The sequence below is a fragment of the Struthio camelus genome, chromosome 6 (assembly GCF_040807025.1).
Source record: "Struthio camelus isolate bStrCam1 chromosome 6, bStrCam1.hap1, whole genome shotgun sequence".
Lineage (NCBI taxonomy): Eukaryota > Metazoa > Chordata > Aves > Struthioniformes > Struthionidae > Struthio > Struthio camelus.
Genome location: NC_090947.1, coordinates 8156879 through 8181522, shown reverse-complemented (window position 1 = coordinate 8181522; position 24644 = coordinate 8156879). Strand labels below are relative to the sequence as shown.

The following is a 24644-nucleotide window of genomic DNA, read 5'->3' as shown; positions in this document are numbered from 1 at the left end:
CTTATGGACTGTGGTGCATTTGTGCTGTGGGACGTGAATAGGAGATGGTGCCTCCTAGTTTAGGGACAGACCCTGCAGGCCAGAACTGATTTAAAGAACAGCTGCAGTCTTGAAAGTAATATATTTCACTTTCAGTAGAGGAATTCAGAATTTAATTAAAGAAGAGGAACCCTGAGGTGTGAGGTGCAAAGATGTATTGATACTACAGATACAAAAAATGCAGGTGCATAAACCTGAGGTTCTGGGTCACGGTAAAGTCCCTGTTGTACTCTCTCAGTTTTCGTTCCCCTGCTGTCTCAGGTGGTGTTGCAGGAGAGCATGTGTGTGCACTGCACTCTCCTAGTGTGGTGCTAAGAAGTTTGGCAGTAAATCTTAGGATGAATTGATATTATCAGGCGACACAAGCCCTAACTAAAGGGGAATGTGCAATACATTGACAGTGCTTTATGGCTATGCCCCAAGGATTGGCACTGGAGGTAGTCTTTTTTTTTCCCCAATGGAAAGTTTTTCATAAAGGAAACTGTAGAAAACCAAAATTCGCTCTGTAGCAGCACTACAGAGATCTACTCTCAGGCAAACATGCTACCTTTTCTTTACCTACAAGCTGACATCTCGAACGCATTGTTAGCACCTCATGTACAAGTCAGTGGATCAGGAAGTGTGCCAGTTAACACAGAAATCTACAGCAAAACACGGCTTAGGACAGTACTGGAGTGGATGTCTCAGGACTGAGCGCAGGACCATCACGAGAGCTCAGGGAGGCTGAGAGAGGTGAGGAAATGCCAATTTCCTGTAGTCCAGGTTCAAGTAGCTGGAAACTCCTGCTGCCAAAATTTCTATGCCACAAATAACTTATATCTGGAATAGAAATGGAAAATTAGTTACGTGCAGCCCATATATGTCTGAATCAGTCCAACTTCTGCTTGTGCTCTGTATCCAAACTGCTGCTGGTTACTGTGCAGGGGCTTAAGCAGTAAGGAAGTTCCTCCTTGTTTGTGGATATTTGCCCTTAGCCAGTAACCCTGAGCAAAAGTAGCAAATCCCTTCCCCAGGGAGATTTGGGGTACCAGGCATTTTCCCAGGAACCTGAAAGGAATAGAGTTTTACAACCCTTCCTCATGCATAAGATCATTTCTTTGCACTGATGTGAAGCAGTTTCATTTCTAGGAACCAGTCCACCATTCTGATTCAAAAGCTCCCCAGAGATTTTGCTTTTTGTTTCCTCTTTCTGCTCCGTGGCAGCCTAAACTACATTAACAAGCTCTCCTAATAATCCCACCCACTGAGAATCAACAGGAGACAGCAAGCAGCCCTTTCCCACCTAGAGAAAGCCTTGCAACAGATACAAGTAGAGGTACAAGGGCAATTAGACTTAACACAACCTCAGATTCTTGGTTTTCTAGCTGCGTTCACTGCTGCCATGGGCATGTATTCGCTGTTGTACTCATGGGAGTTGGATTCACACTGCTGGTTCTGCCAACAGAGAGAAAATGCCATGAATTCAATTTGTGGTCCCCAACCTCACCCACTCCTGCTTTTGTTCTTTAAGTAGTACAGTTAATCAGACTGTTTTCAATGAAGATAATAAAGTCAGAATAGACAGGCGTTCACATACAAAACTTGGAATAGGACAAACTGAAAATGAAAAGCAGACACTGTCCAACAAAAATAACTAATGTCCGTGATCTCTTTTCTTTCCCGAGCCAACTGGTTTTTATTTAAGTGGTTTTGCTCCAGAACAGAGCTGGAATTGCTCCACTGATGATTTGTTTTCCCCTCTTGAAGAAAACAATCAGGTGAATTGCTTACCAAAGTCTTTTTGCTGATCTGTGCAGCTTTCCTCCTCTTTCTTTGATTCCCAGTCTTTAAATCAATAAACAATTCTGTCTTAGAAAAATTAAATCTGAGCTGCTCTGTCATCAGTGATTGAATTCCAGTAGTACATTAACAACTCAGTCTCTTTGTCAAAACACATATCACATGCTGAGTATGTGCCTATCCCACCCTCTAAATCTCATTGAGTCAAGTTCCCCATCCATGACCCTTGAAAGAAGGGTTGTGCAGAATCTCATAGACTTGCTTACCTTGTTCCTTAAGAAACAGGCAACTACACAGCAGACACAGGAAATCATGGCAAACACTATCAGTCCAATAATTATCCATGACATGAATCCTGATGAAAAGCAGTCTTCCTTATCTGGAGATGGAGAGGCAAAAAAAGTCATTGATGAGAATTAGCACTTTCTTTTTTTTTCCCTAAAGATAACTTTTCACTTTTCAAATTATGTTTCCTCTTCTCTTCATATTAATGAAATGGCAGAAGTGAGCTATGGAGAAGGGTTTTGCTGTCTTGGGGAAGTGTACTCAGTGGGAAGTAGAAGACAACAGTTTTCCAGGAGGAGAGGTGAAAGCTGACTCAGGGGTGAAGGTGTTGTCTGAAAAGAAGCCAAGCGAGGCTTGAGAGTGTGATGGCATCTCAGACTTGAAGATCTGAGCAAGATGCAAGCTTACATTCAGTGAGCAGCACGGGTGATTTAAAGGACCGTCCAGTTAAAAGAAGGGAAGACTTTGAAAGCTGTGTTTTGATAGAAAGGCAAACTGACACAAGATTAATCTTGCCCACATCTGGAAAAAATGATGATCTAGCACAAAAGAACTAGCAATAGGTATGTGCATCTGCCAGGACAAATGGAAATGGACAGCTTTGGGAAACACTGCAAATGAAAAGGATGACGCGACTTGATTCTTAGATCAACACATGTTATGTCCAGAGGGGACTGATAGACAAGTTGACCCAACCACATAATTTTAGCCTTAGCATTTAATCTTCTGTCTTGCTTAGTCCTGATGTTGAGAGAAGGGAAAGGATAGAAAGAGAAGGACAACAGAAGGGACAGCACTGCTATTGATCTATAAGGAGAACAAAGAAGGGGTGTAAGCAAAAAGACTGTTCGCTTTTTCAGCTTAATATACCAAAGAGCCACTGAGTGAAAGTCAATTCAAAATTAATGTCTTGTGCAGCAGCTCTGCTGGAGTTAGTCCAAGCCCTTCTCAGCAGAAGGGCAAAGATCCTCCACAGCTGTTCATCTCTTCTGCTCCAAGAAGGCTGTCAAGCTGAAGGCCTGCTTCACTGAGGTGAACTCCTTCTTCTCCCAGTGTGTCATCAGAGAGTTGCATGTACCACTACTAGTACTGATATTTGATAGCTGGTTTTTTATCCTAGACACTTGCAGGTAACTCTCAGAATGGACTTTGTTCCCCTGCTAGAAATAAGGTAACATTTGCCTTCAGTGGCTTGGCAAAGGGCAGGGGGAATATTTCTTCTGCAGGCAAAGGTGGGGCTGCAATAACCCAGAAGATGTAGCCTGGCTAGCTTGGATACCATCACCAATATGTGCATCTCAGCATGGGCTGCAAAAACTGCCCAAGACGGTGAATAATTATGGAGAGGCCGTGCTGAGCTCACTGCTAACACAGCTCCATTGCTACCAGCCCCCCTGCTAAGAACGGTTAAGCTCTCTTGGAAATATCTGTGAAAACTGTAGTCACGTTTTTCACTGCAGCATAGCTATACCCAGAGTCTACTTACCAGTAAAACTGAAAGGAGGGCAGAAGAAAAGTAAACTTACCTTGGATGTACAAATAGGTTTCGTTCATCCTGCAGTCTATGTAAGGAGGGGGTAAAAACATCTCCAGGCAGCAGGTATAAACGTCGGTGTGCTTTCTTTCCAGATTTTTAAGAATGAAAGTGGTGCTGCTATTTGAATGTTCTGCATGGCAGTAGCTGACGTTACTCTCAGGAACGGTTTTCTCTTTGCTCACATGGAGTGCACAGATCTGCTTCTTTTCATGCCCTTTGAAAAGGATCATGCTGAACTCGCTCACATTTTTGGGGTTGTGGAATATGAGCTTGAAGTCTCCACTCCTAAATTCCACCATCACCTGGGGGTCAGAGACATGAGGCTGTTCTAAAGACATGAAAGTAAAAAGGAAAGTCACTCACATAGCAATGAAGAGAATCTCTAAAATGTGAGGAAACTCATTCAAACAAACCAAGTGAACCGTATGATTGAAACTCAAGGCATGTAGGTACTCTGAATAGTCCGGCTTTGCAAAGCAGCCTGCACAACAAGATACCAGTGCACCATACTGGTCATGAATAGCATTCAGATGTTGAAGCTGTGGGGAAAACATCTTGAGAAGAGAGACATTACTGAGAAAATAGATGATATGAGGCAAGACCAGACCTGATTTCTACTAGAAGGCTGGACGGGACACTACTGGCTTTGGATCAGCGAGCTGTCTGATAGTGTTTAAAGGCCCCCTTGGATCAAGCACTGTACGCACACTTGATCGCTGTCACAGATTGCTTGTGCACTTCATAGATAAAACAAGGTGGGGGCAAGGTGATAATAATTATCTTGGGTTTAGAGGTTGATAATCATCTGAAGCATGAAGATGTAGCTGAAAACTTAAAATAGGAATTGAACCCCAAACTCCTATATAAATGCCTTAACCACAAGACCGCTCTTTCCTTTCTAGAGTAGATATTGATTAGAGGCGTGCCATAAAGTTTCAACCTAATTATTTACATGGCTCTGTCACCTTTCTCACTAACATAATGGGAGGAGTAGAGGACAAGCGTCATTGTGTGCATGCGTTCATGCAATCCAAGAATCACATCTGACCTTCCCAAAAGCATTGACAGAAAAACTCTCAGATGCTGTGCTAGTCTCTCATTCTGCAAAATGTTTCCATTTTTATTTTCTTGGAGGAGAAAAAGAAAGTAAAGTGACTGAAAAAATGTAAGTGTCAAAGTGTGCTGCAAAAAAATGAGTGTTCTTCTTCAGGGGCAGTATTTCTGATCTAGAAGTCATTTACAGCAATAAACCAAATCATGCAAAAGTATGTAAACAGTTTTTAAGATGTGTCTTACCTATATTTTTGCATAACCGTGATGAACAGGTGTCAGCTCCTGAAAAATACAAAATTATTTCCTGTTTAAAATTCATGGGGAGAGATGGAGGGGCAGGGGCTGGGCTGTGGAACTTTTAGTTGGTGCCGTTATTGTCTGACGTTAGTACTTGGGGCGAGAGCCTATCTGATCCTATCTATGCGCTACCCTATCAAATCGCATGATGTGATAAAATCACAAATTATAGAAATCAAGGTAGAAAGAAAATGAATTGAGCAAGAGTTAATATCGATCACATGTATAGCACATACAAGTTCGTAAAACATCTCTGAAAAGCAGGTACTTTCATTTCATTTTTATTTCTATTTCATTTCCATTTCATAAGTAGAAAATGAGATGAAAGTAAAGTTTTCTACAGATAAAGAGGATATCTGCCCCCAAATTAAAAAACATCCTCTTTGTTTTCTCAGGAATCCAGAGCCCCCAGTAAGACACCGCTATACATTGTTTCCAGACCAAAATGCCTATTGCACTCTATCTTCTTTCTCTTCCTTCCCGCTCCTCAGCACTGCAGTGAGTGATCTTGCATGAAAACATCTTTCCTGTGACACATCCAGAATGAATACCTGGAAGATCCTGTGAGATATACAGCGAGAAAATGTTCAGGCAGTTCATACAATTTTGTTTCTTTTTCATGAGCATGTTCTTCTCTTCATGCCTGTCAAACTGCATTCAATCCCATGTGCATAGACAACCTCCATTATAGGAGCCTGGCACATTTTTAATGCCGGTTCTGGGATTTTTCTGAGCTGACACCTCCTTCACCACCCGCTACGGCAATACTAAGAAAGGAAATGTCCTGCTGGCTTGGTGGCATGTACCACTTTGAAGTGGTTTATATGTCAGTAGTGGCAGGCAAAGCACAGCTTGATAGTGTTTCATTTAGACTTTTCTTTTTGCAATGTGCCCTAAAATGAAAAGTTTATGTCCTGCACAGCCAGGTAGAAAACACTGTATCTGCTTTCCCTTTCACCCAGTACTCTGGATAAGTCCTTCAAAGGGCGCTTAGATTGAAAGATACTCCACATCAGGATTTTTTGATGTTAAGGAAATTGAGGACAAATAGTTAAGAACAGACACCATCATGTTCTTGTTGCTATTTCTACAGGTCAGTCTAGACCCAGACGGAGCGGTCCCCAGCTGTGCCAGGTATTGCACTGATTACACAGCGTCACTGGTCCTCCTCCCAAGGCGCCGGTAATCCCTGCTGGGCAGCCTGTTTATGCTCAGGTGCAGAACGTGATTCTCGTGCTCGTACCTTTGTAGGTGCTGACCTAGGATTAGCCTTGCTTTCTGGACTCAGGCAATCCTTTGGAGTCCATGCTTTTTCCTGCACCCCAATTGTCATCACTGACAAGGGCATTGCAATGAATAATTGCAATGAATAATACTTGCTTAATTTATCTTCAGTGCAATGCCTGAGCTAATGGACTTCTGGAAGAATCTTTGTGGCGCTCAGTTGGAAAGCAATACAAACCGTTATCCCATTTTGATTGATTCACCCTCTTCATGGTTATCTTAGTCTTCCCGGTCTACTGTGCACAGTCAACAACCTTATCTAATCCAGTGGCAGGTCTAGTATCTGTACCTCTTTCAGAACTGTTACTTAAGTGTGTGATAACAGACAAGGTACTTGGCATCCTGTACCCGCTGGTGTGAAGATATGACAGACAAAACTCGCCAACCCCGAGTGAGCTAGAGCTCTAGACAGACTGAAGGCACAGACACGGAAAGTGCAAGTCCTCACGATGGTGTAGAGCCTGAAAAGCTGAAAGCGAGGGTCAGGCACCAGAGCGGCTCTTGATGACTTGCACGTTGCCTGGCGAAAGAAAACAGCTGTTAAGGGAGCAGCATTTGAAGTAAAGGTCTGTTAAAAAGCTGTGTGGCTGGGTGGCCTATAGTTTGATAACGCGTGCCTTTAAAATGAGGTTGCCAACAACAGGCAAATTATTTAGGGAAGGGAAGAAAAGCCAAGCGTACGGATGGAGCAGGAGGCGAGGAGCACAGCGAGGGCCGTACGCTGGCTGGGTGTGCTAGAGGAGCGAGCGCCAGGAGCGGAGGCCTGCCGGCGGCGAGCGACGGGCCGGTGCCGAGCCTGCCCCTGGCCGCTGCAGAGCCGGCCCTGCCACCTTCCACCGCGCTACTCCGAGCGCCCACAGCTTTGAATTTCATTCCTCTGATTGTCTCTCAGAAGAGTTTAATTTTGCTCTTAGCTAATGAAATCGCCCTTTCGTACTGGGTGGCTTCGAGTCTGTGTCAGAGATCATGGTTTTAATCCTCGTTTCTGATGGAAAAGGGCAGAGAGAGGTCACTAAGCATTTGTGGTTCATGTGACCTTGTGGCGAGCTGAAAGATTGCTTTGTATCCTCTCAGGCCCGGAAGTTTCAGCACCTATTTTCAAGAAAAACTCAAAAATGTACTTCTCTGCACAAGCATTTTGATAAACGTGATGCAATTAGTATTCTTCTGAAACAAGTGCCCACACAGGAGTGTGCTTAACACAGTGTGACAGGAGCTCATTTTAAAGATGAAATTAACAGTGCCTGAGATTAAAACAAGTAATTGTCTACATGGATAACCACGGCGAGTGAGGTGAGATGCGAATTTACAGCTCCCTGGCTCTTCTGCATCAGCTCCTGACGCGGACACTCTCTCACAGCATACTAACAGGTAGCTTATTCCCCCCTCCTTATTGCTGCTTGCTGCTGATCCTGGGCCCACTTCTCTCGGTCCCGTCTTAGGATAGTCCTAGGGACCCCTTAACACTGTGTCGTTAACCACTAGATACCTTTGTGGTGTCATTTGCTAAGATATATTCGGAATAAACGTACGCCTAGGGGGATGGGAGATAGGAAACGGAAGTTTAAGCAGCCGGTTATGCTGAGAGAGATTTACTCAGAAAACCTCCCTAATACTGCCCCAAAAATACGTGAATAAAAGGCTACCTCGTGTCATCGCCGCAGATGAACGGAAGAGTCTCTCTAGTTTGATAGTGAAAAGCTTGGATTTGGCCGTAAGGTTCTTTTGGGGCATTTTTCAGAGAAGAAACAATGGATTGGCGATATGAGGGTTTGAGACAGAAGCAACACAGATCTTTCATTGGTTTTATCGCAGTGCCGCGCTGGGGTTGTGTGGAGCTGTTCCTGGCTCACCTCGTGTGAAACAGTGTCGGGACACATCTAAATGTTGCTTCGTTCAGACGTGAATCTGAGAGATGGACATGTACCAGAGAGTAACGTATTGCTATATTAAACTAGTGTGTGTGTGTGTGTGTGTACATCCTATGCGTCTGTGTGTTTGCGGTGATGTTGACTGCCAGAAGAGATAAGCTGTACAATAGCTGTCTGCACCTCCGCCACCCGGACTGACAGGCACCCTGACTTCCCCCAGGATCGCCGCGGGGAGGCCCCTCGGCGGAGGGGCAGGAGTTGCGGCGGGAGTTGTGCGTGGGCGGTCTGAGGCCGCTGGCAGGCAGGTCCCTTCCCTTTTCCTGGGGCTGCAATTCAGAGCTTTCTGGCTGCTCTTTGGCAGAGCCAGTGCTGTTTGCAAACACGAAACACCGCGTGCAAAAAATCGAATGACGTTTGATTAATTTTAGAATTTGGATTTTAGGGTGGGAGGACAAATGAGAATGCTCTTGCTTGGTATTTTTTTTTATTTGTTTGGGGGGGGGGTGTTGGGTTTTTTTTGCTGTCTGTTTTTTCTGTCCCTGCTTTCAGAAAACTAACTAACTGATGAAAAGAGCAAGCATAATTTCACGTGGGTGCGTTTGCCACTGAAAACGCGCAAGGATGGTATAGACCTTGCTTTTAAAACAAACTTTTTGGAGGGTTTTGTTTCTACTAAATGTGTAATGAAGGCGTACACAGGTTTTAAGTTGCTATAGCTTTGACCTTTCAAGGCACTCTGCAAGATGGCGCTTTGGGCCCAGTGTCATGAGTTGTATGCCTAAAGCAGAGTGCGTCCGTCTTGCCAGAAGCAAGGGTCAGCAGGGGAAAGCAGCGCTTCTGGGCAAAGCAAGTAATGGCCAGAATTACTCTATGAAGCCACTGATAGTATGAATTATTTCTATGCTGTAAGACATGTCATAAAATGTAGAAACTATTATAACGTATACAACTAACACAGCAACCATTTTTGATAATATTTCGCACATTCCCCTGAAAAATGGCCATGGTTTCCTCCTGTACTGACAACAGGAGAGCTGGAGGTGAACGGTGAGAATACTTTGCAAATGTTGGCAATCAGAAATCCACGTGCGGTTTTTCCTAGCCAAGGGCCCCCAGTGCTACCGAGTCCTATGGCTCTGCCCACCAAAAGCCCATTCCCCTTGTTCCTGTACAGACACGGGAGACTTAGGCTCCCTGCCCTTACAAACAATTTTATCACCTCTGTGTTACCAAATTACCCAATACACACATGTACACACAAATATACATGTGTACTTTCAGTGAAGAAGTTAACCACAGATGTAAAGTAGGCCTTGCTACTCTCTAAACAAAAATACATTCAGAAGTTACTCTGTTTTCACTCCTGAAAATTTACCACAGTGCTTGGAAGCACTCTGAAATGTTAACGTCTTCCCTAAATGAGTTTGTTGTGCTGGTGTGCCCTGCGTCGAGCTGATCTGTTACAGCCCTTTCCTTTCTAGCAATGGTGATAATAATTACTACTTTTTAAGCTGAAAGCAGCCTAAGGAAAAAAGTCTGAGAGATACCATTTCTCATTTAGAGGCAGTTCCTTTCTTTCTCCTAGCATCTTCTCTCCCCAGCCCCAAGCCCAAGACCTATCCTGCAGGTGTGAAGGAAGGCAGAAGGAAGGGGGAAATACCAGCAGCCAACAGAACAATTATTTACATCCTTAAAGTTGCAAGGAATGGCCTCTTAGGTAGCTCCAGCCACATGGATAAAGCAGGCTGGACAAGTATACCTGCTCGATTGTCTAGCAGAGAAATACTTAGCAATATAGCTGGGATTTTGTGTTAATACATTTCAGAATAATTCTTCAAGAGCAGCTCAGGGCCCTGTAGAGATACTGACCACAATCCTCCTTCCCTGGGATTTCACCCGTCTTTTCAGTCTATCTGAAAACTCAGGATACTATCGCTGTATTAGTTAACCTTCACAAGTGTATCTGCATTGCTTGAAGAGCAGGAAACTATTTTTTATTTAAATAAAAGCTTAAATTGTGTATGAAACCTCAGGAGCAGTACAGTTCTGTAGAAGGACTTGAAGCGTATCCTATATCCCTGGAATTTCCGAAGCACACGTCTCCAACAGCCCTCGGCATGACCTTCAAAGGACCGTGTTTAGACGGTGCTTAGTAACTGCACCCACTAAATCCCAAGCCTTACTTCTATGACGCATAATACTAAATCCTGGGACTATATCCCCATTCTGGCCTGAAATACACAGGTTTCTGAGAGGCTTCAGCTAAATGGGGGCTATGGCGTTTTACTTTGCATAGCTATGATGGAACGCTGAATCTTGTGAAACGCGACATCCGTGTTTATGGCTGCACTGAGATCTGCACTGTCACCCTGCCCCATCCAAAAGGCAGCGTTAAGACTGTCTGCGCTTCCTTTTAAGCCACTCTTGAGTTTCAAGCCTGCAATGAATGATCTCATTCACACGGCCAAGCTGTACCTGTTTTTCACAGTTCCAAAATTCCCTGCCCAAACATGAGCAGGATTAATATCAGTATCTTGGCCGCTCTTTGTTAAGCCATTCACCGTCCTACTGCCGTATGTGTAAGACGCCGTGCTCAGCAAGGAAAGCTGCCTGGAGCACTGCAGCCCAAACAGCTAGAAGGTAACGCACAGCAGATGAGTTAAAGACTACAAACAGTGAAATCTCTGCTTTTCTGTCTCGGGTTGCCAGAGCAAATGTTCTGCGCTAGCAGGGACTCTCTTTCCACAAACTCTCTAGTGATGCTGAAGTTAAGAGCGTTCTTTTTGCAGCTGTTTCCCTTAATTATCTCTATTCCCCCGGCCCCTTCGCATCGCCCCTCATTTACTCTCTCCCGTCACTGGGTGGATTATATTCCACAGAGACATGTACTGCAGGGAGAAAAATCCAAAATGCTACTTACCGTACAGGGCTTCAAACTGAAAGCAGAGGAGACAGAAGGTTACAACCACCGACTTCATGCTTGCCTGACATAGAGACACCAGCCTTCTGCCTTCTGTGAAGATGGGGAAGAGTTCATGGGTAGAAGAGGAAATGGTTTGTGGGTAACAGGGTAAATTTTATGACAATCAGAAGGACTTTTTAATTTAATCCCTGACTACGTTATAGCTATGTCAGCGTTAGCCGTCGCCCACACCTGTGGAGTTTTTTTTTTTTCCTACTTCATGAGTTGCTGTCACACACAGGAAGCTGAAGGATTTGCTGTCATAACCTTTGATGTTCACTTCTGCAAAGACAGCTTCTGACTAAATCTATCATGACAGACGCTACCATCTTCTGCTCTACAGCCCCTGCACATATCCAGTGGTCAGCGAGTCGTTGCTTAAATTAACTTTATGTTAAGTATATGCATATTTGCAACTCGCCACATGGCTTCACCTCACTCGTTTCAGCTGCCCTGAAGTAACTGATGGTCTTGCTCTCTGCAGACACTGTCAATTAGTAGGGTAGGGGGGGGTCTTGTTCATCCAGGTCCTGCATTTCCGTGGAAATACAGACCCAAATCGCAGAAGGGCCTGCTCAGCCCTGTGCCTTCCTAGAGGCTCTCGCAGGCCTAGCACCTGCACCCCGGAGCTCCGGTTTGCTCTGTGTGGACAGGAGAGACTTCTCGGGAGGGGATCTGACCCAGGGCCCTGAGTCAGAAGTTTCTCTCTCCCTCTCTTCCTCCCCTGGCTTTTGCGCAGCGCAGTGTATTCTGGCCTGCTGTCCCTGTGTATTCAGGAAATGTGTTAGGACCCGTTGGGATAAAATGTGCTACGTTTATTTAGAAATGGCTATGTATATATGTCTATACTACTAACTTTAGGGCAGATAAAATGCTGGAAAAGCAGCTTCCAGATCAGGGATATTCGGTTCGTGATTGCTGCAGTGTCCAGGGTGGGGTAGGCTGCGCAGCACCCTGAATAGCTGTTTCCTTCAGGTGGCTGAGTGCCCCTGATGACGAGCCAGCAGAGCCCGGGCACTCGCAGTGTGTGTTCCCGAGCTGCGACGTGCAGGTCTCGCTCAGGGCTGAAAGCGAGGGATGCTTACCTTCTAGCCTGCCCCAAAACTGACTCCTTCGTTGCCGTTCACCCTCTTTAGCCTTTCTGTCTTTGCCTCCCTCCTCTGTCAGTGTTTCCCTACTCCAGGAAGACATTGTGATTGCAGTTTGGAAGTATTTTGTCTAAGTGCTACAGTTGATTACAGTTAACCACCTGGGAGAGGCAGTATGTTTCCACAGCACGCTTCCTATTACTGTAACTATTTTTGCTCACAAACACGTGCTTCTTTTTTCCATCCTCAGACACTCATTTCTCTACCTGTCATTTCAATTTCCTGTGTCTTTCATCCACATGCTCCTCTCAGAGCTCACTTTGTTCCTCTTCTCCTAACCTGACACCGCCTCTGTCCTTCTCTGCTCTTGTCCTCAAGCAGAGGTTGCCTTTCAGTGTGTGCAGTAACTCCTTCCCCCAAGCCACGTTCGGTCTTCATATCCTAGCCCCAAACTTACTCTCCCATTGGTAAACCCGTTTTTTTCTCCTCTCTCACTTCAAACTTGCCATCTTACTGATTATGAAGAGGTTGGAAAATCCTTATTGGCATCTCTGTGCCTTTAAAACTGCGGCCAACCGTATAGCTGGTTCCCAAGTGACATGTCCACCCCTCAGTCAATAAACCATTGTTCTCCACCGTGTTGTCTTCAATACTTTTCCCTTCTAACTTCAAGCGACTTGGACAACACCACTTTTGCTCCTGCCCTAAGGAGACTGATTCGCAGTGAGGATTTTGCCCATGATGTGCAATGTATGTTTTTCTTTGCTTTGTTTAATCACATAATTCTTACTATACTTAACTGTTAGCATCCTAAATAATTTCCATGTTAGCAAAATGCTGCTCATTGTATCCCCTTATTCACCACGAAACAAAGGTGTGTTTACATTTAAGCAGCTTGTTTTGTCTCGCCGTGCAGTCTTCCACTTCTGCCTGTAGAAGAGCCGTTGCCCACAGCAAAGTAAAATATTCTCTCTCTCAATAAAATCTTTTGTGGGCCTTTCTGCAGAGGCTGTTACAGTCTATCTACACAAATTATGTTCTGTTGTCTCCTGCTGCTCCTCATTCTTTGCCTCAATATCTGCCCTATATTCTCATGACTCGGGGTCGTTCCCTCAGGGCTGCAGCAGAAAGCCTCCGCGCTCATGCATTTTCCTTTCCTGGCCTTCTAACTGAGAAGGGGAACAATGACTTTCACTGTGCTATTTTTAGGGTTTCGGGGATGGCCTTACCTCCCCCTTCCGAGCAGCACCGCTCCCCAGTAGGTGTGTAAACAAGCCGCAGTCGCTCAGGATATAGAGATTTGAGCCTGAAATGCAGCTCGTGTGCTCCCTCGTTTGTCTTGATGCCTCCTCTGCTGCTGTCGGCCGAGCTCGCCTGCAGGCCCATGGGCGCAGGGCTGCCTCTGCTCAGCAGCAGGGAAACGCTTCCCTGCAGAGCAGATCTGCTGAGCGCGTCCCCTTTGCGGGGTGTGAGAGTGCGGGGCTTTGCCTCTTGGCACAAACTGTCTATCTAGCTCAGGTGCCCCATGAACCACTTTTTCTTCTTCACTGACTTTCTTGAAAGAAGGAGGAAAAAAAAACGCCCTATGCTAAGCAGTTAAGCCCAGATCTAACACACGAGCAAGGGAGCTGACCTATAAATTCAATCAGGAGGAGCTAAGGGGTAGATTCAGGCGGCCTAAATGCCGCTTCAGTCCCTGTGACTAATGTTTTGTACAGGCTGGCTCAAGGCCGTGAGAGCCACCTAGGCAAAAAGCTGTCTCTGTCTGCTCTGGGGAGCTGATAGCCTCTGTGGATCTGGCCCTTGTGCCCGCTAGGATGTGGCTTCCTAAAGAGGTACCTAACCGCTTTTCCAGGACACAGATTATAGATGGGGATGGATCAACGAAGGACGTTACGCACATGCCTGTGGCCTGGACTGCAGAGCCCTGGGATGTCAGGAAGAAGGGTATCAAACTCATTCTGTAAAATCTTCACACCTCAACTGTTTTGAAGCTTGTAGGAGGGTGGGAACTCCTGTTATGTGGTTGTCTGGTCAACTGCTTTTGAGGAGTTAGGACTGAAAGAGCCACATGCCGTGGTGGTATTTGGGGTTTGTGGTGTGATTTTTATCTCTGCATTGTTGTGATTACTGTTTAAAGGTAAACTTTTGCTATCACTGCATTGACAGTATAACAAAGAGGAGCCTCTTCCAACGAAAACACTCCCCAAAGCTGTGCTGCGGTCTCATACATAAGAGAGGAATCAAATGTCTTGCTGAAAATTGCAAGGACAGGTGTAGCAACACAACCTAGGCTTGGATTTTCAGAAATACGTAAGGGGCTTAGGACACACATGCCACTGTCCGTTCCCAGCTGACCTGAAGTGCTTGTGAAAATCCTGTCTTTCGAAAAAATCCTCTTTTGAGTGTTTTCTGGGCCAGGCTTTGCTTTGCAATTCTTATTAGTGCTGCCTTGGGGTAGGCTAAGACAGCTCAGGCCCAGGTGGATTTGGAGGAGTAAAAACAGCGAAATAACAGCATACTTAAAAATGTAACTAAGTCTTCTCTGTTTTGTGTCTGTCTTGTTCGGGATTACCCAGGTTGCTGCTGCCTTGGGAACAAACTGCTCTCTGCATGCGTGCAAAAGCGCCAAAGAGCAGTCCCCCACCTGCGGAGCAAGGCTGGTGGTCTCCCTAGCGCTGAGGGCTGCGCTCCTCTGATGGATGCCAAAAGAGACAGGACGGCCGGAGCTGGACACGCTCTTGGAGTGTGTCACATCTTTGGCTTCCTGGGCAGGTGACTGAGGAAGGATTTTTTTTTTCCCCTCTGGTATCAGCTGATGCCAAGAACTGGAGCTGGAGCTGACGGGGATAGTTTATGAAGAACCAAATGCCTCAGCTGTGGCCTAGGTGCGCCCCTCGCTTTGAGGCTTCAGGGCTGCTCTGTAAAGCGGGGCGGGGGGAGCTGGTGTAAGGCAGAACAGCGTGAAAGGGGCAGAGAGACGGAGAGGAGCGATTAAGGAGGGACGAACCGAGAGACCCCCCCCTCAGGGCCAGTCCAGGGGGCTGAAAATCCCCCCCCCAACCCTGTATCTCAATAGCTGCAGGTAACTTATCGCATCTGCTCCGCGGACACAGGATGGTGTTTCCTTCCCCTCGCCTAGACAGAGGGAGGAACCACATCCCCGCGGGTTAAAGCCCGTGCTCAGGGCTGCGGTGAGGGCGAGGGCCGGGGGGGGTCCCGCGGCCCCGGCCCCGGTCCGGCCCCGGTCCGGCCCCGCCGCAGCCCGCCGCGGCCGCACGGGGGAGCTCCCGGCCCGCCGCCGCCGCCGCCGCCGCCCTGACCTGCCAAGCATCGGCGCCTGGGTCCCGACCCTCACCCCAGGCCGGTTTTTGCATGCCGTTTCCTAGGAGCCCGCGCGAGTCTCCCCACGTCCACCCTCCCCCTAGGATTATTTTTTTTTTAAGTTTTTTTTTTCCTCTCCGCAGAAATTCTGACGCTTGCTTGGCAGGGGCCAGTGCAAAGCTGAGATGTCCGGTCCCTGGGCTTGGAGGGATGGATGCTCGGGGCTCGTGAGGTCTTCCCTGGCTGGGAGTGGGAGGCTCTTTCTTCTGTGCAGGCATCTGAGCACTGTTTGTCTGTGCTCACTAATTTGAAGAGAAAGAACAAGCTTGTAAGACCAGTCGATCCCTCCAGCAGACCAGGAAAGACCAAGAGACAAAGGGGTTTGAATAAAAGTCACCTCTTTCTTCACGTCACTGTGTTTCATTCTGATTGTTAACAATTCCTCCTTAGAGGGGGTGTAGGCGAGGGCTGTTGATTCCAGCCAAAGCCCAGATTGGCTTGTTAGTAAAATCGTGATTACCCACATCCAGAGCAGAGAGGTTTCGGGTTGAAAGGTTCCCTCTTACTAAACAATCAGCATCAATTTGCTGAGTCTGTTTATATTGATGAATCTGTTGAAATCAGATAAATTCATTGATAAGATAAAATGTACACTTACGTGTATATATCAGATCAGTATGGCTTCTGTGGCAGCTAACGGGGTGGAAAGAAATATCGTGCAAGACCTATTAAAGGAATTGTGTGGTACTGGCCTGCATATGTTAATTTGGAAAAGAGGACAACATTCTCAGATGAGGACACATATCTCATGGCATCCTCAAGAGAATGAGGAAGAGGATGATGGTATTACCTTATCCTGTCAATGACAGAAAGTCCAGGATAGCCACGAGACACAGTGCAAAATGAATTCTGTCACGCAACCCTGAATTCTGAACCCCCAGCAAGAAACATTTCCGCACAGCCATACAAAGGCTCCAGTGATCAAAGACATCATTTTCTTCTCCAATCTGCATGGCAAACCCAGAGTCCATAGCACAAGCAGGGAGTTTATGCTGCGGTCTGCAGAGAAGTTCTGGGCAGAGGTCTGCCTTGCACGTGTGCAAGGAAAACTCAGCGCCTGCATGAGCAGTTATGGATGGTGAGTCTGATCTGCTGCTCTGTTGCATTCCTTCAGGAAGAGTGGGCTGGGTGGAAACCCCTGGAGGGCAAGGAGCTTGTGCCTTCCCTGTGGGAGCAACTGAGGGTGCTAAGGCGGAGAGGCAGGCGAAGGGACCGTAGGATGTGAAAGGCCAGGAATCACAGCAAGGAGCTGGCAGCATGTGGCTCACGCAGGGTGGGAGATGCTATATTGAAGAGCAAAGAAGGACAGTCATGCTCCCAGGGAGACTGAAGGAACTGCCCAGGGACTGGCCAGCGCTAGGCAGAGCTTGCTGCCACTCAGAAAGTCATCAAATCAACCAACATTAAGCTTGGGAGCAAAAACCTGCCTGCAAGAATGCAGGAAACGGGGAGAGTCGTCTGTAAACCCTTCTGCTGTATTTGCTGTATGTCCCAGCTGCTTTGAATTTATACTTAAAAAGTTACTTAACATAATTTTAATCCAATAAAGCATGGCTTTTTCTATGTTTAAAAGCCCTTTGATCTTCTTTGGGAGCTCTCTGCAAGGGAAGGGTCTAGGCACCCCTCCTGCAGCTAGCTTGGGTGCTGACACCACAAGGATTTGGAGTACAAATTAGAATGATGACAACAGAAAATAGAAATCAGATATCTGTGTTCTCTAGAGAGCATAAATGTTTGAAATGACTACTCTAAAACATCACTTTAACCACACTGATCACATTTCAGATCACCAAAGGATATTCTGGTGAATTGGCATTTGTCATGTAAAAACTCCATTTTTCCTTACTGAAGTTCTCAGCCTTGATGCAATCTCTGATTGCCCCTGGAAAACAGACATAGCTGCTTCGTAAGAATAAGTTACACATCTCCTTCATTTCTGAACCTGGACCTCCAGGATATGACATTCTTCTTCATTTTGATGGCTCTCCACACCTACATGTTACCATGTCCAAGTCAGCTTGATTGTCAGGGACTTTACCTGAGGCTGCAACCAGAAGAAATTGCTGTGCATGCAGATTATTAAAGTTAATAGGCCAAGACAGAGCGCTCTCAGCAAAAGCAACCAGCTCAGCAGCTATCCAGCTTCCATCTTGATCCATGAGATGCACACACTTTATACAGTCCAGGGTGGACGTATGCAAACTAGCTCTTACCTGGATCACAGAGCAAGTTTAAATGCAAGAAATGTCTAACTGCATTAAGGCAAACTCTGCATTAGCTAGCGTACTCTGATTCTCAGGAGAAATACCCAGTAAGCTCTGCTCGATCTAAACTATTCCCAGCTACTTATTCAGTTGGGAGAAGTAGACACCTGACAGGAATGTGCAGCTCCCTGCTTGCCCATGGGTGACTGCAGGCAAACTTCAAAGAACAGGCCTTTCACACTCGGTCTCTTTGATCTCAGCTTTGTGGCTGCTGGTCATTAGACCAGAATATTTGCTTGCTGGGGCTTTTGTTGTCTTAGCCAAAGTGCTTCTTCAGTTCTGGGTCTCTAGCCTCCTACAACTCTGACTGAGCCGTAGTGAAGCACACCCATATCCAGAGAAGAGGTCAAGCAGTCTGCTGGAACTTGTTAGAGTGTACTGAAGCTATAGATGTGTCCATATTGTTCATATAGATACTATATGGATATAGATACTATAGATACTATGTTTATATAGATACTATATAGATACTGGATTTTCTGTGTCCTGTTCATAGTCAGCCTGGTTAAAAGGACATCAACCCAACAAAAGTCCTTGACCTGCAAATTTTTGGAAGTTAGGAGAGCATTCCAGAATAGTATTACCACAGGCTTGTCCTCTTCTTACATTCCTCGCTAAACATCCACTGTTGGACACCTATCTTGGAGACAAGACACTTGCTTACTATATTTTTGTTCTCATCAGGTGCAGCTGCTTTTCTGTTTACACTCATGTGAATTGTTTAGATGATGAGCAGAAAAGGTGAAAGCTGACATTTCTCTGTTTTTTCTGTGTTGGTATTTCTGTTTAATGTTAATGGTACCTTAGCGTTTGGGACAAATCATAGCACTCTTCCCAAGACTAACTTCAGAATTCTTTGGGAGTCTCCCATCTTGTTTGGAAGCTGCCTTGGTTTGCCATCAATGGACTATGTCTCTTCAGATATTCCCAGAAAATATGATGTGTATAAATCTCATTTTTCTCTTCATAGAACTGTTTGTATAGATTAGCTGTTCATTCAGTTGTTTGAGGTGACCACTGAAAAGTCACATGCCTGTATTCTGTCTCTTTAGCTCAAAGTCAACTCTTCCTGCTGCTTGCCCTGTACGTTGCTAGAATTTTTTCTCTCCTATCTGTCTGCTATACTGTGTCAGTAGCAGGAGCAAAACCTGGCCATTGGAAAGTTCTTGGTTGAAACAGTTGTATTTTGTCAACATGCAGAGATCCGTATCACAGCTGATGTTAGTTTTGGTTAGCTCTCTTCAACAAAAGTGGTCCATCAGGTGCTGCTGTTTAACTCTTTGAAGATGGTGTTGAGTAAGGTTATATTCCTATTGGTTGTGCCTGATCTTTCTTGAGACTTGGCTCTGTGCCTGACTTTGGGGGTACCTGATGTGGCCAAGGAATATTTAACCATTGTTTGCTTTGTTGGTGTTCACAGTACGTTGGGAGGTGTGCAAATGTACTGTTGTGTATGTTAGGGGTCTTACTGTATGGGCAATCTACAAAAACCAGGACTCTAGTCCACGTTACATTAATGTAGGGTTTTAGCTCCATGGGCCCTTAGTTTCTTTCCTGCTGTGCTAGGTAAGACAAATGTTGTCACAAAAACAAAGTAAGCCAGTCATGACACTTTGCTTGACTTCTCACAAGGTTGCTGTGGTTACACTATGTTTTCTAGTGACATCAGTGGGGACTCTGTGATGCTTGCGTGATCGACTGTTTTGGTGCCTCTCTTGCTTGGAGAATGAAAACAATAGTGGAAGGGGAAAAAGTTAATTTGGGCACTTGCATCTTTCCTTCTAGTTGCATTTTCGTAACTGGGCGGTTAGTGTTAGCGGTTTACTGAGGAGCAAGTGGTGATTTTTTATATTAGCTTTATATAATATAGTTACAAATGATTCTAGTTGATATGGAAACACAACTATTTTTCCACTAAGAAAAGAAACATTTCATTGTTTCCAAGCTTTGAAAACAACCCCAAATAACCACCTTTTGTCTATCTAGGTTTTTCTGCCATTTTCAAGGTTACTTGAGTTTTTACAAGTTCTTCCACTCCTTTTGTAATACGGACCATCTGATGTTCCTTGTTTTCCTGGATACAACATACACAGGGTTTCAAAATGTTATAGGATAAATTCATGGAAGACAAATCCATCAAGGCTGTTAAATGCAAAGACACCATCCTTTGAAATTCCTGAGCTGCTGGTGAGGGAAGTCTGGGATAGTATTTTGGGGAAGTTTCATGGCATTCTTTCACTCTTTTATGCTTTTCCTTGACGTCTGCTCTTGATCACTGTTAGAAACTGCATAATAGGTGGAGCGGACAACTGGTCAGATATGGCGTGGGCTCTCATACGTTCTTATGCTCTTACTGTTGCTGACTATGATGGCAAATTGCAATTTGGCTTGATCGATAGCATCAAAGCCTCCGCAGTGTTTGAAGCTCATGGGATTGCAATGTCTTTCAGGCTTATTGCTTTGCAGGAAAAGAGATGCTACTTTTGGATGCTTGTGTAGGTCAACAACTGCAGGTTTTGTGATTGACCCAACCCTTTTCTTGCAGACCAACCAGCTCTCCCATATTGCACAATGTCTCCTGAGGCACAATCAGCAGTGGGAGCAGGCAGGTACAGACAGAGGACGCCAGCAGCTTTGAAAAAAATTGTCACGCAGCTCTGTGAGCAGCCTGCATGCTGACTGCATAAAGTGAGTAGTGTGTTATCTCCTAATGGGTGAACTATACAATACAGTGTCATTTGGTTTGTGTCGCATCTTAATTATATATATCCATTTTATGTGCAGTTGTCCAGTGTGTTTGTAAACTCCCAAATATAAATCTGAGGAGTGGGAATACAAATATAGAAACATTTGATTTACAGATATTCCAGTGAAGAGAGAGTGCAGCAGTGGAACTGCAGCAGTTACAGTGGATGCTGCAGTAGAAACCCAGCATTGCCCGTTATTTTCACTAATTGTTTCATGTATATGTCCAGCAAGGGCCGTTCCTGATTTCACAGAAGCTGGGGCTGCTTAGCCTTGAGAAGGGAAGGCTCAGGGGGGATCTCATCAGTGTGTATAAATACCTGACAAGGGGAGGTAAAGAGGACGGAGCTAAAGTCTTCTCAGTGGGTATCCAGTGAAAGGGCAAGAACCAATACAGGAAATTCCATTTAAACATTAAAAAAAGCCCTTCTTTACAGAGGGAGGTCAAGCACTGAAACAGGGCACCTAGAGAGGTTAGGTAGTCTTCATCCTTGGAGATTTATGTTATGTCGGACTGTTATGTCCGGTCTTGGATCAGGCTTGCAAACACAGTAGAGCAGGTACTATTTTGGCACTTATTTATATCCTCATCTTCTTGATGATTGCAAATAATACTGTTACCACACATAAAATACATTCATGAGTATGAATAGTATACCACTGCTGTGTTGTCCTACCATGGAAGTGGGCATCTGTTGGTTTTCCTACAGCCAGTGAATTAACAGTGGCTGTCTTATTTTGCATCAGTGGAAGGAAGAGGTAGAAACACTCCAGGAGAGAAGTGCAGAAGATTCGTTCTGTAACAGCAGCCATCTGAGAATTAACTCAGAAATGTGACCACACAGTAGCCTGTAAGGCCCAGACTACTCATAAAGGCACATACTTATAGTTTTAAAAGCAAATACTGTGGGAGTGGGAAGAATCTAAAGGGGCAAAGTTAAGACCACTAAAAAAGCCTGAATTTAAAAAGCATGGAAGACCTCCATTAAAAAAAAAAAAAGTCTCTTTTTAATGTGTGCCTAGTTCATAATGTTTTGGTGATGGTGAGTATATACATACAGGCTGGAGCTCTCTGTCCCAGAGTGAGTTAGGAGCAGCAGGGCCCAGACCCTAGATCCAAGGGTACAGCCTGCTGCAGAGTCTGCCAGTTTCAAAATGACGAGCCACAACATCTCATGTTTAAGTACCTACAAACACTACAAATAATAAGTTTGACTGCAGTATATATGTGACTTTGAAATGGAAAAGAAAAACTTAACACAATATTACAAGCATAGGTAAACTCCAGCTGGAACTGGACACAAAAGACTCTCCCTCAGTAGGGAGCAGCCCATTTCTCCTGTCAACAAAAATCTGCTATGTTGAGGACTTTTAAACGTCTCAAAAATTGTTAAAAACAATGATTTTTAGTGCTGTTGTGAGATAAAGATACAGAGTACTCAGCAGCAGTTCTGATGCTGATCTGTGCTGTAACAGGACAGTGTTGTCGATGGCATGCTCTCCTTGGCAGTCTCAGAGAGCGTTTATACAGAAAGCAAAAAAACCATTACAATGTTTGCTATTAGACCTGGAAAGTTTCAAGATGAGAAGCTTTTTCCCATTCTGTGTCAGGGCAAAATTGCAACCTTTCAGAAGTTTTCGCTGAAAATCAGGAAGGCCAGCCAGCTTCGAAAGTTTTCCATTGAAAGCGTGGAGAGGGTGAGCACACTCCTGCATTAGTCAGCGGTCTGGGCATGTTCCTGCCTGTGATGTGGGATCAGGCAAACAGGGGACAGCCATCTGGGAGTCCCACTTCTCAGCGGGCTGCCCCAACCTGCGGGCTACTGCTGCTTCTCATTCCTGCCGCTGGCACTGGGCACAAATTCCGACTTTGACCCAAGGAAAGTTTGGTCGAGAACAGCTTAATTATCGCGCTCACAAGCACACACGCGCGTGCGCGCGCACAGGGTGATTTAAACAAATGAGCGTTCTGTGAATGTCGTTTCTGGCCAACTCTAATTACGGTGAACAGGGAAGTGACTAATGGGACCAACCCACCCACCCACCACTGGAAAGTGGCAGCCGTTTGCTGATGTGTACCCAAGTGAACAAATTAGGGCAGGAACTAAAGAGAACTCTGTGTGACTTCTAAAATGTCTTGATTTGAGATTTTGCTGAGGTATTCTGCTTAAACACTTTACGATTACAAAACTGTCATGGTACCTCTAGTGACCATATATCATCAGAGCATCAGTTTCACATTGAAAGAACTGAAAATAGCATTTCAGTAAAACATGGAAGTATTTTCTAGCAACTAGACAGAAACTGGCAGCACTTCATTTTTCAGTCCATTTGCAGTTTTTACTTCACAGATGTAAGGCAGTGTATTTCTGAATAACTGACGCAACCTTTTGCAAGAGGTTTTGTTGTGAGGAAATGTGGGTTTAAGTAGCACGGGGAGCCTTCAGGCATGCTCTGGATATAACTATGCATATTTCATATGGATATTTCTCTACTGCTGTATTTCATTGTATATGATTAATAGATTTGACTCCTAATTCTACTTTCCCACAGTACCTATCTCACATCTAGCAAGCTATTTCCAGCTGCTGCTCCCTGTTCTGGTCCAGGGACAGCTTTCTGCAACGCTTAAACATCTCACTGAACTTTATCCTACATAAATGCTATTTTTGTACGATGAATAATATTTTGTGATTTATTCATGGACTTAAAGCCACATGAGCTGGTGTGTTTACCTACAGTTGTCAATGCTTTTAATCCATACACTAGCCTCCAGGAAAATGAAATTCATAGAGTAAAGACAGGATTAAGTTAAATGGAAGTTGGAAAGATCCAGATGGATCCAAGTGGCAAGTATCAGAAGCTCTATTCATCCTAACAGTGAATCAAACATGGAATGACATAACGGTAACTATTAGTAGCATAAAACATTACAGTCAGGAAAAAGATTGACTAAACCAGACCAAAAAAATGAGCAGCTACCCGCTTCTTCAGATACATCCCTGTTTATCCAGCAAATGTCCCAGTCTTGCTTTCTAACACAGCAGAGTCTCAGCTAAACATTGTCCTAGACTACAGTTTAATGAAAAAAAAAGGGTGGTAGACAGGAAGGGAAAGGGGGCACTTATTAAAAAATAGCTGTACCTCCCTTGCTCCACTAAAATATCTTATTTAACACAAAACGCTTCAGGCTCTCCCGTGAGGTAACAAAGGAAGGCCAGCACAAAAGCTCCTTCTGCCTTTGGCCTCTTCGGGGTTATGTGATGTCAAAGCTTCATCGCTGTCTTTCTTAAAAGCGTTTCCTCTTCTGTGTGTTGGATAAAAACGTCCAGAGCATTGATGTTGCCAAACGTAAGCCGGCTTTCTCGTGGCAGAGCTGTTCAGAGCGGCGCGGCCTTGCCCCGGCCGCCGTGCCGCGTGCGAGCGGGCTGGCCTGCCGCTTCCCCACCGCCTGCCTCCCGCGGGCTGGCCTTCGCCCGGGCGCCCCGCAGCCCCGACGCTCGTTGGACTCGTTGACGCCCGTGTCCCCTCACCAGCCCTCCTGACCGTTTCACATGTTAACTGGAGAGGACACTAGCAGTCTGGTCCCATGGAGCATCCTCCACAGAAGGACAGAAGAGGAGAGAGGAAACAGATGTCCACAATTAGCCTGGTGATTGCCCCCGTCCCAGGAACCAGCAAGCAAATGTTTAAGGTGCGTTTCCAAACTGAGGCACCGGAAGCGTAAGAAGGAAGCAACTTTGTCCGCTCCCATGAAAGAGCCATTAATACTTTGTGATCAGTGGGAGTGGAATAATTGCTGCATTTAATAAAACCAGCACGTAAGCTTGGTCTTTCTTAATTCTGAAATATGAAATAACAACACGGGAAAAAATAGTGGAAGTTCATCTGGAAATTGCAAGAGAATCGATAAAGTGCATGTGAAGGATTCTTACACAGGATGTACAGCAGCAGTTTGTATGAGGGGGAGGCTGTAACGTGAGCTTGGAACCTATTCATAAAATTCATATAATTACATTACATTCCTGCACACAGGCTAAGACAGAAAAGGGCTTA

General features: G+C 45.2%; 1 protein-coding gene across 2 annotated transcripts; it reads right to left on the bottom strand.

Annotated features, from left to right (window-relative positions):
• Window positions 1–135: 135 nt before the first annotated feature.
• ICOS (inducible T cell costimulator) lies at window positions 136–11232 on the bottom strand. Of its 2 annotated transcripts, none has more exons than XM_009688626.2 (6): window positions 11066–11232; window positions 4937–4975; window positions 3630–3968; window positions 2085–2197; window positions 1383–1473; window positions 136–858 (listed from the first exon to the last, which is right to left on the bottom strand). In XM_009688626.2, the coding sequence occupies exons 1-5, from the start codon at window positions 11121–11123 to the stop codon at window positions 1384–1386; spliced, it is 639 nt and encodes a 212-aa protein (XP_009686921.1). In that variant the 5' UTR covers window positions 11124–11232; the 3' UTR covers window positions 136–858; window position 1383. The 2 variants fall into 2 exon arrangements, with proteins under 2 accessions (XP_009686921.1, XP_068804117.1); XM_068948016.1 differs by having other exon boundaries at window positions 721–858; window positions 3630–3942; window positions 11066–11153.
• Between the last annotated feature and the right edge of the window lie 13412 nt (window positions 11233–24644).

What these genes read in the sequence shown, in the direction of transcription:
- ICOS (XM_009688626.2), bottom strand. Translation starts at nt 11,123, where the DNA reads ATGAAGTCGGTGGTTGTAACCTTCTGTCTCCTCTGCTTTCAGTTTGAA. An exon ending in ACGGTTATGCAAAAATATAG is followed by an intron (nt 3,969 to 4,936) that starts GTAAGACACATC and finishes TCATGTCTTTAG; the next exon opens with AACAGCCTCATGTCTCTGAC. An exon ending in CCTGTTTCTTAAGGAACAAG is followed by an intron (nt 1,474 to 2,084) that starts GTAAGCAAGTCT and finishes CTCTGTTGGCAG; the next exon opens with AACCAGCAGTGTGAATCCAA.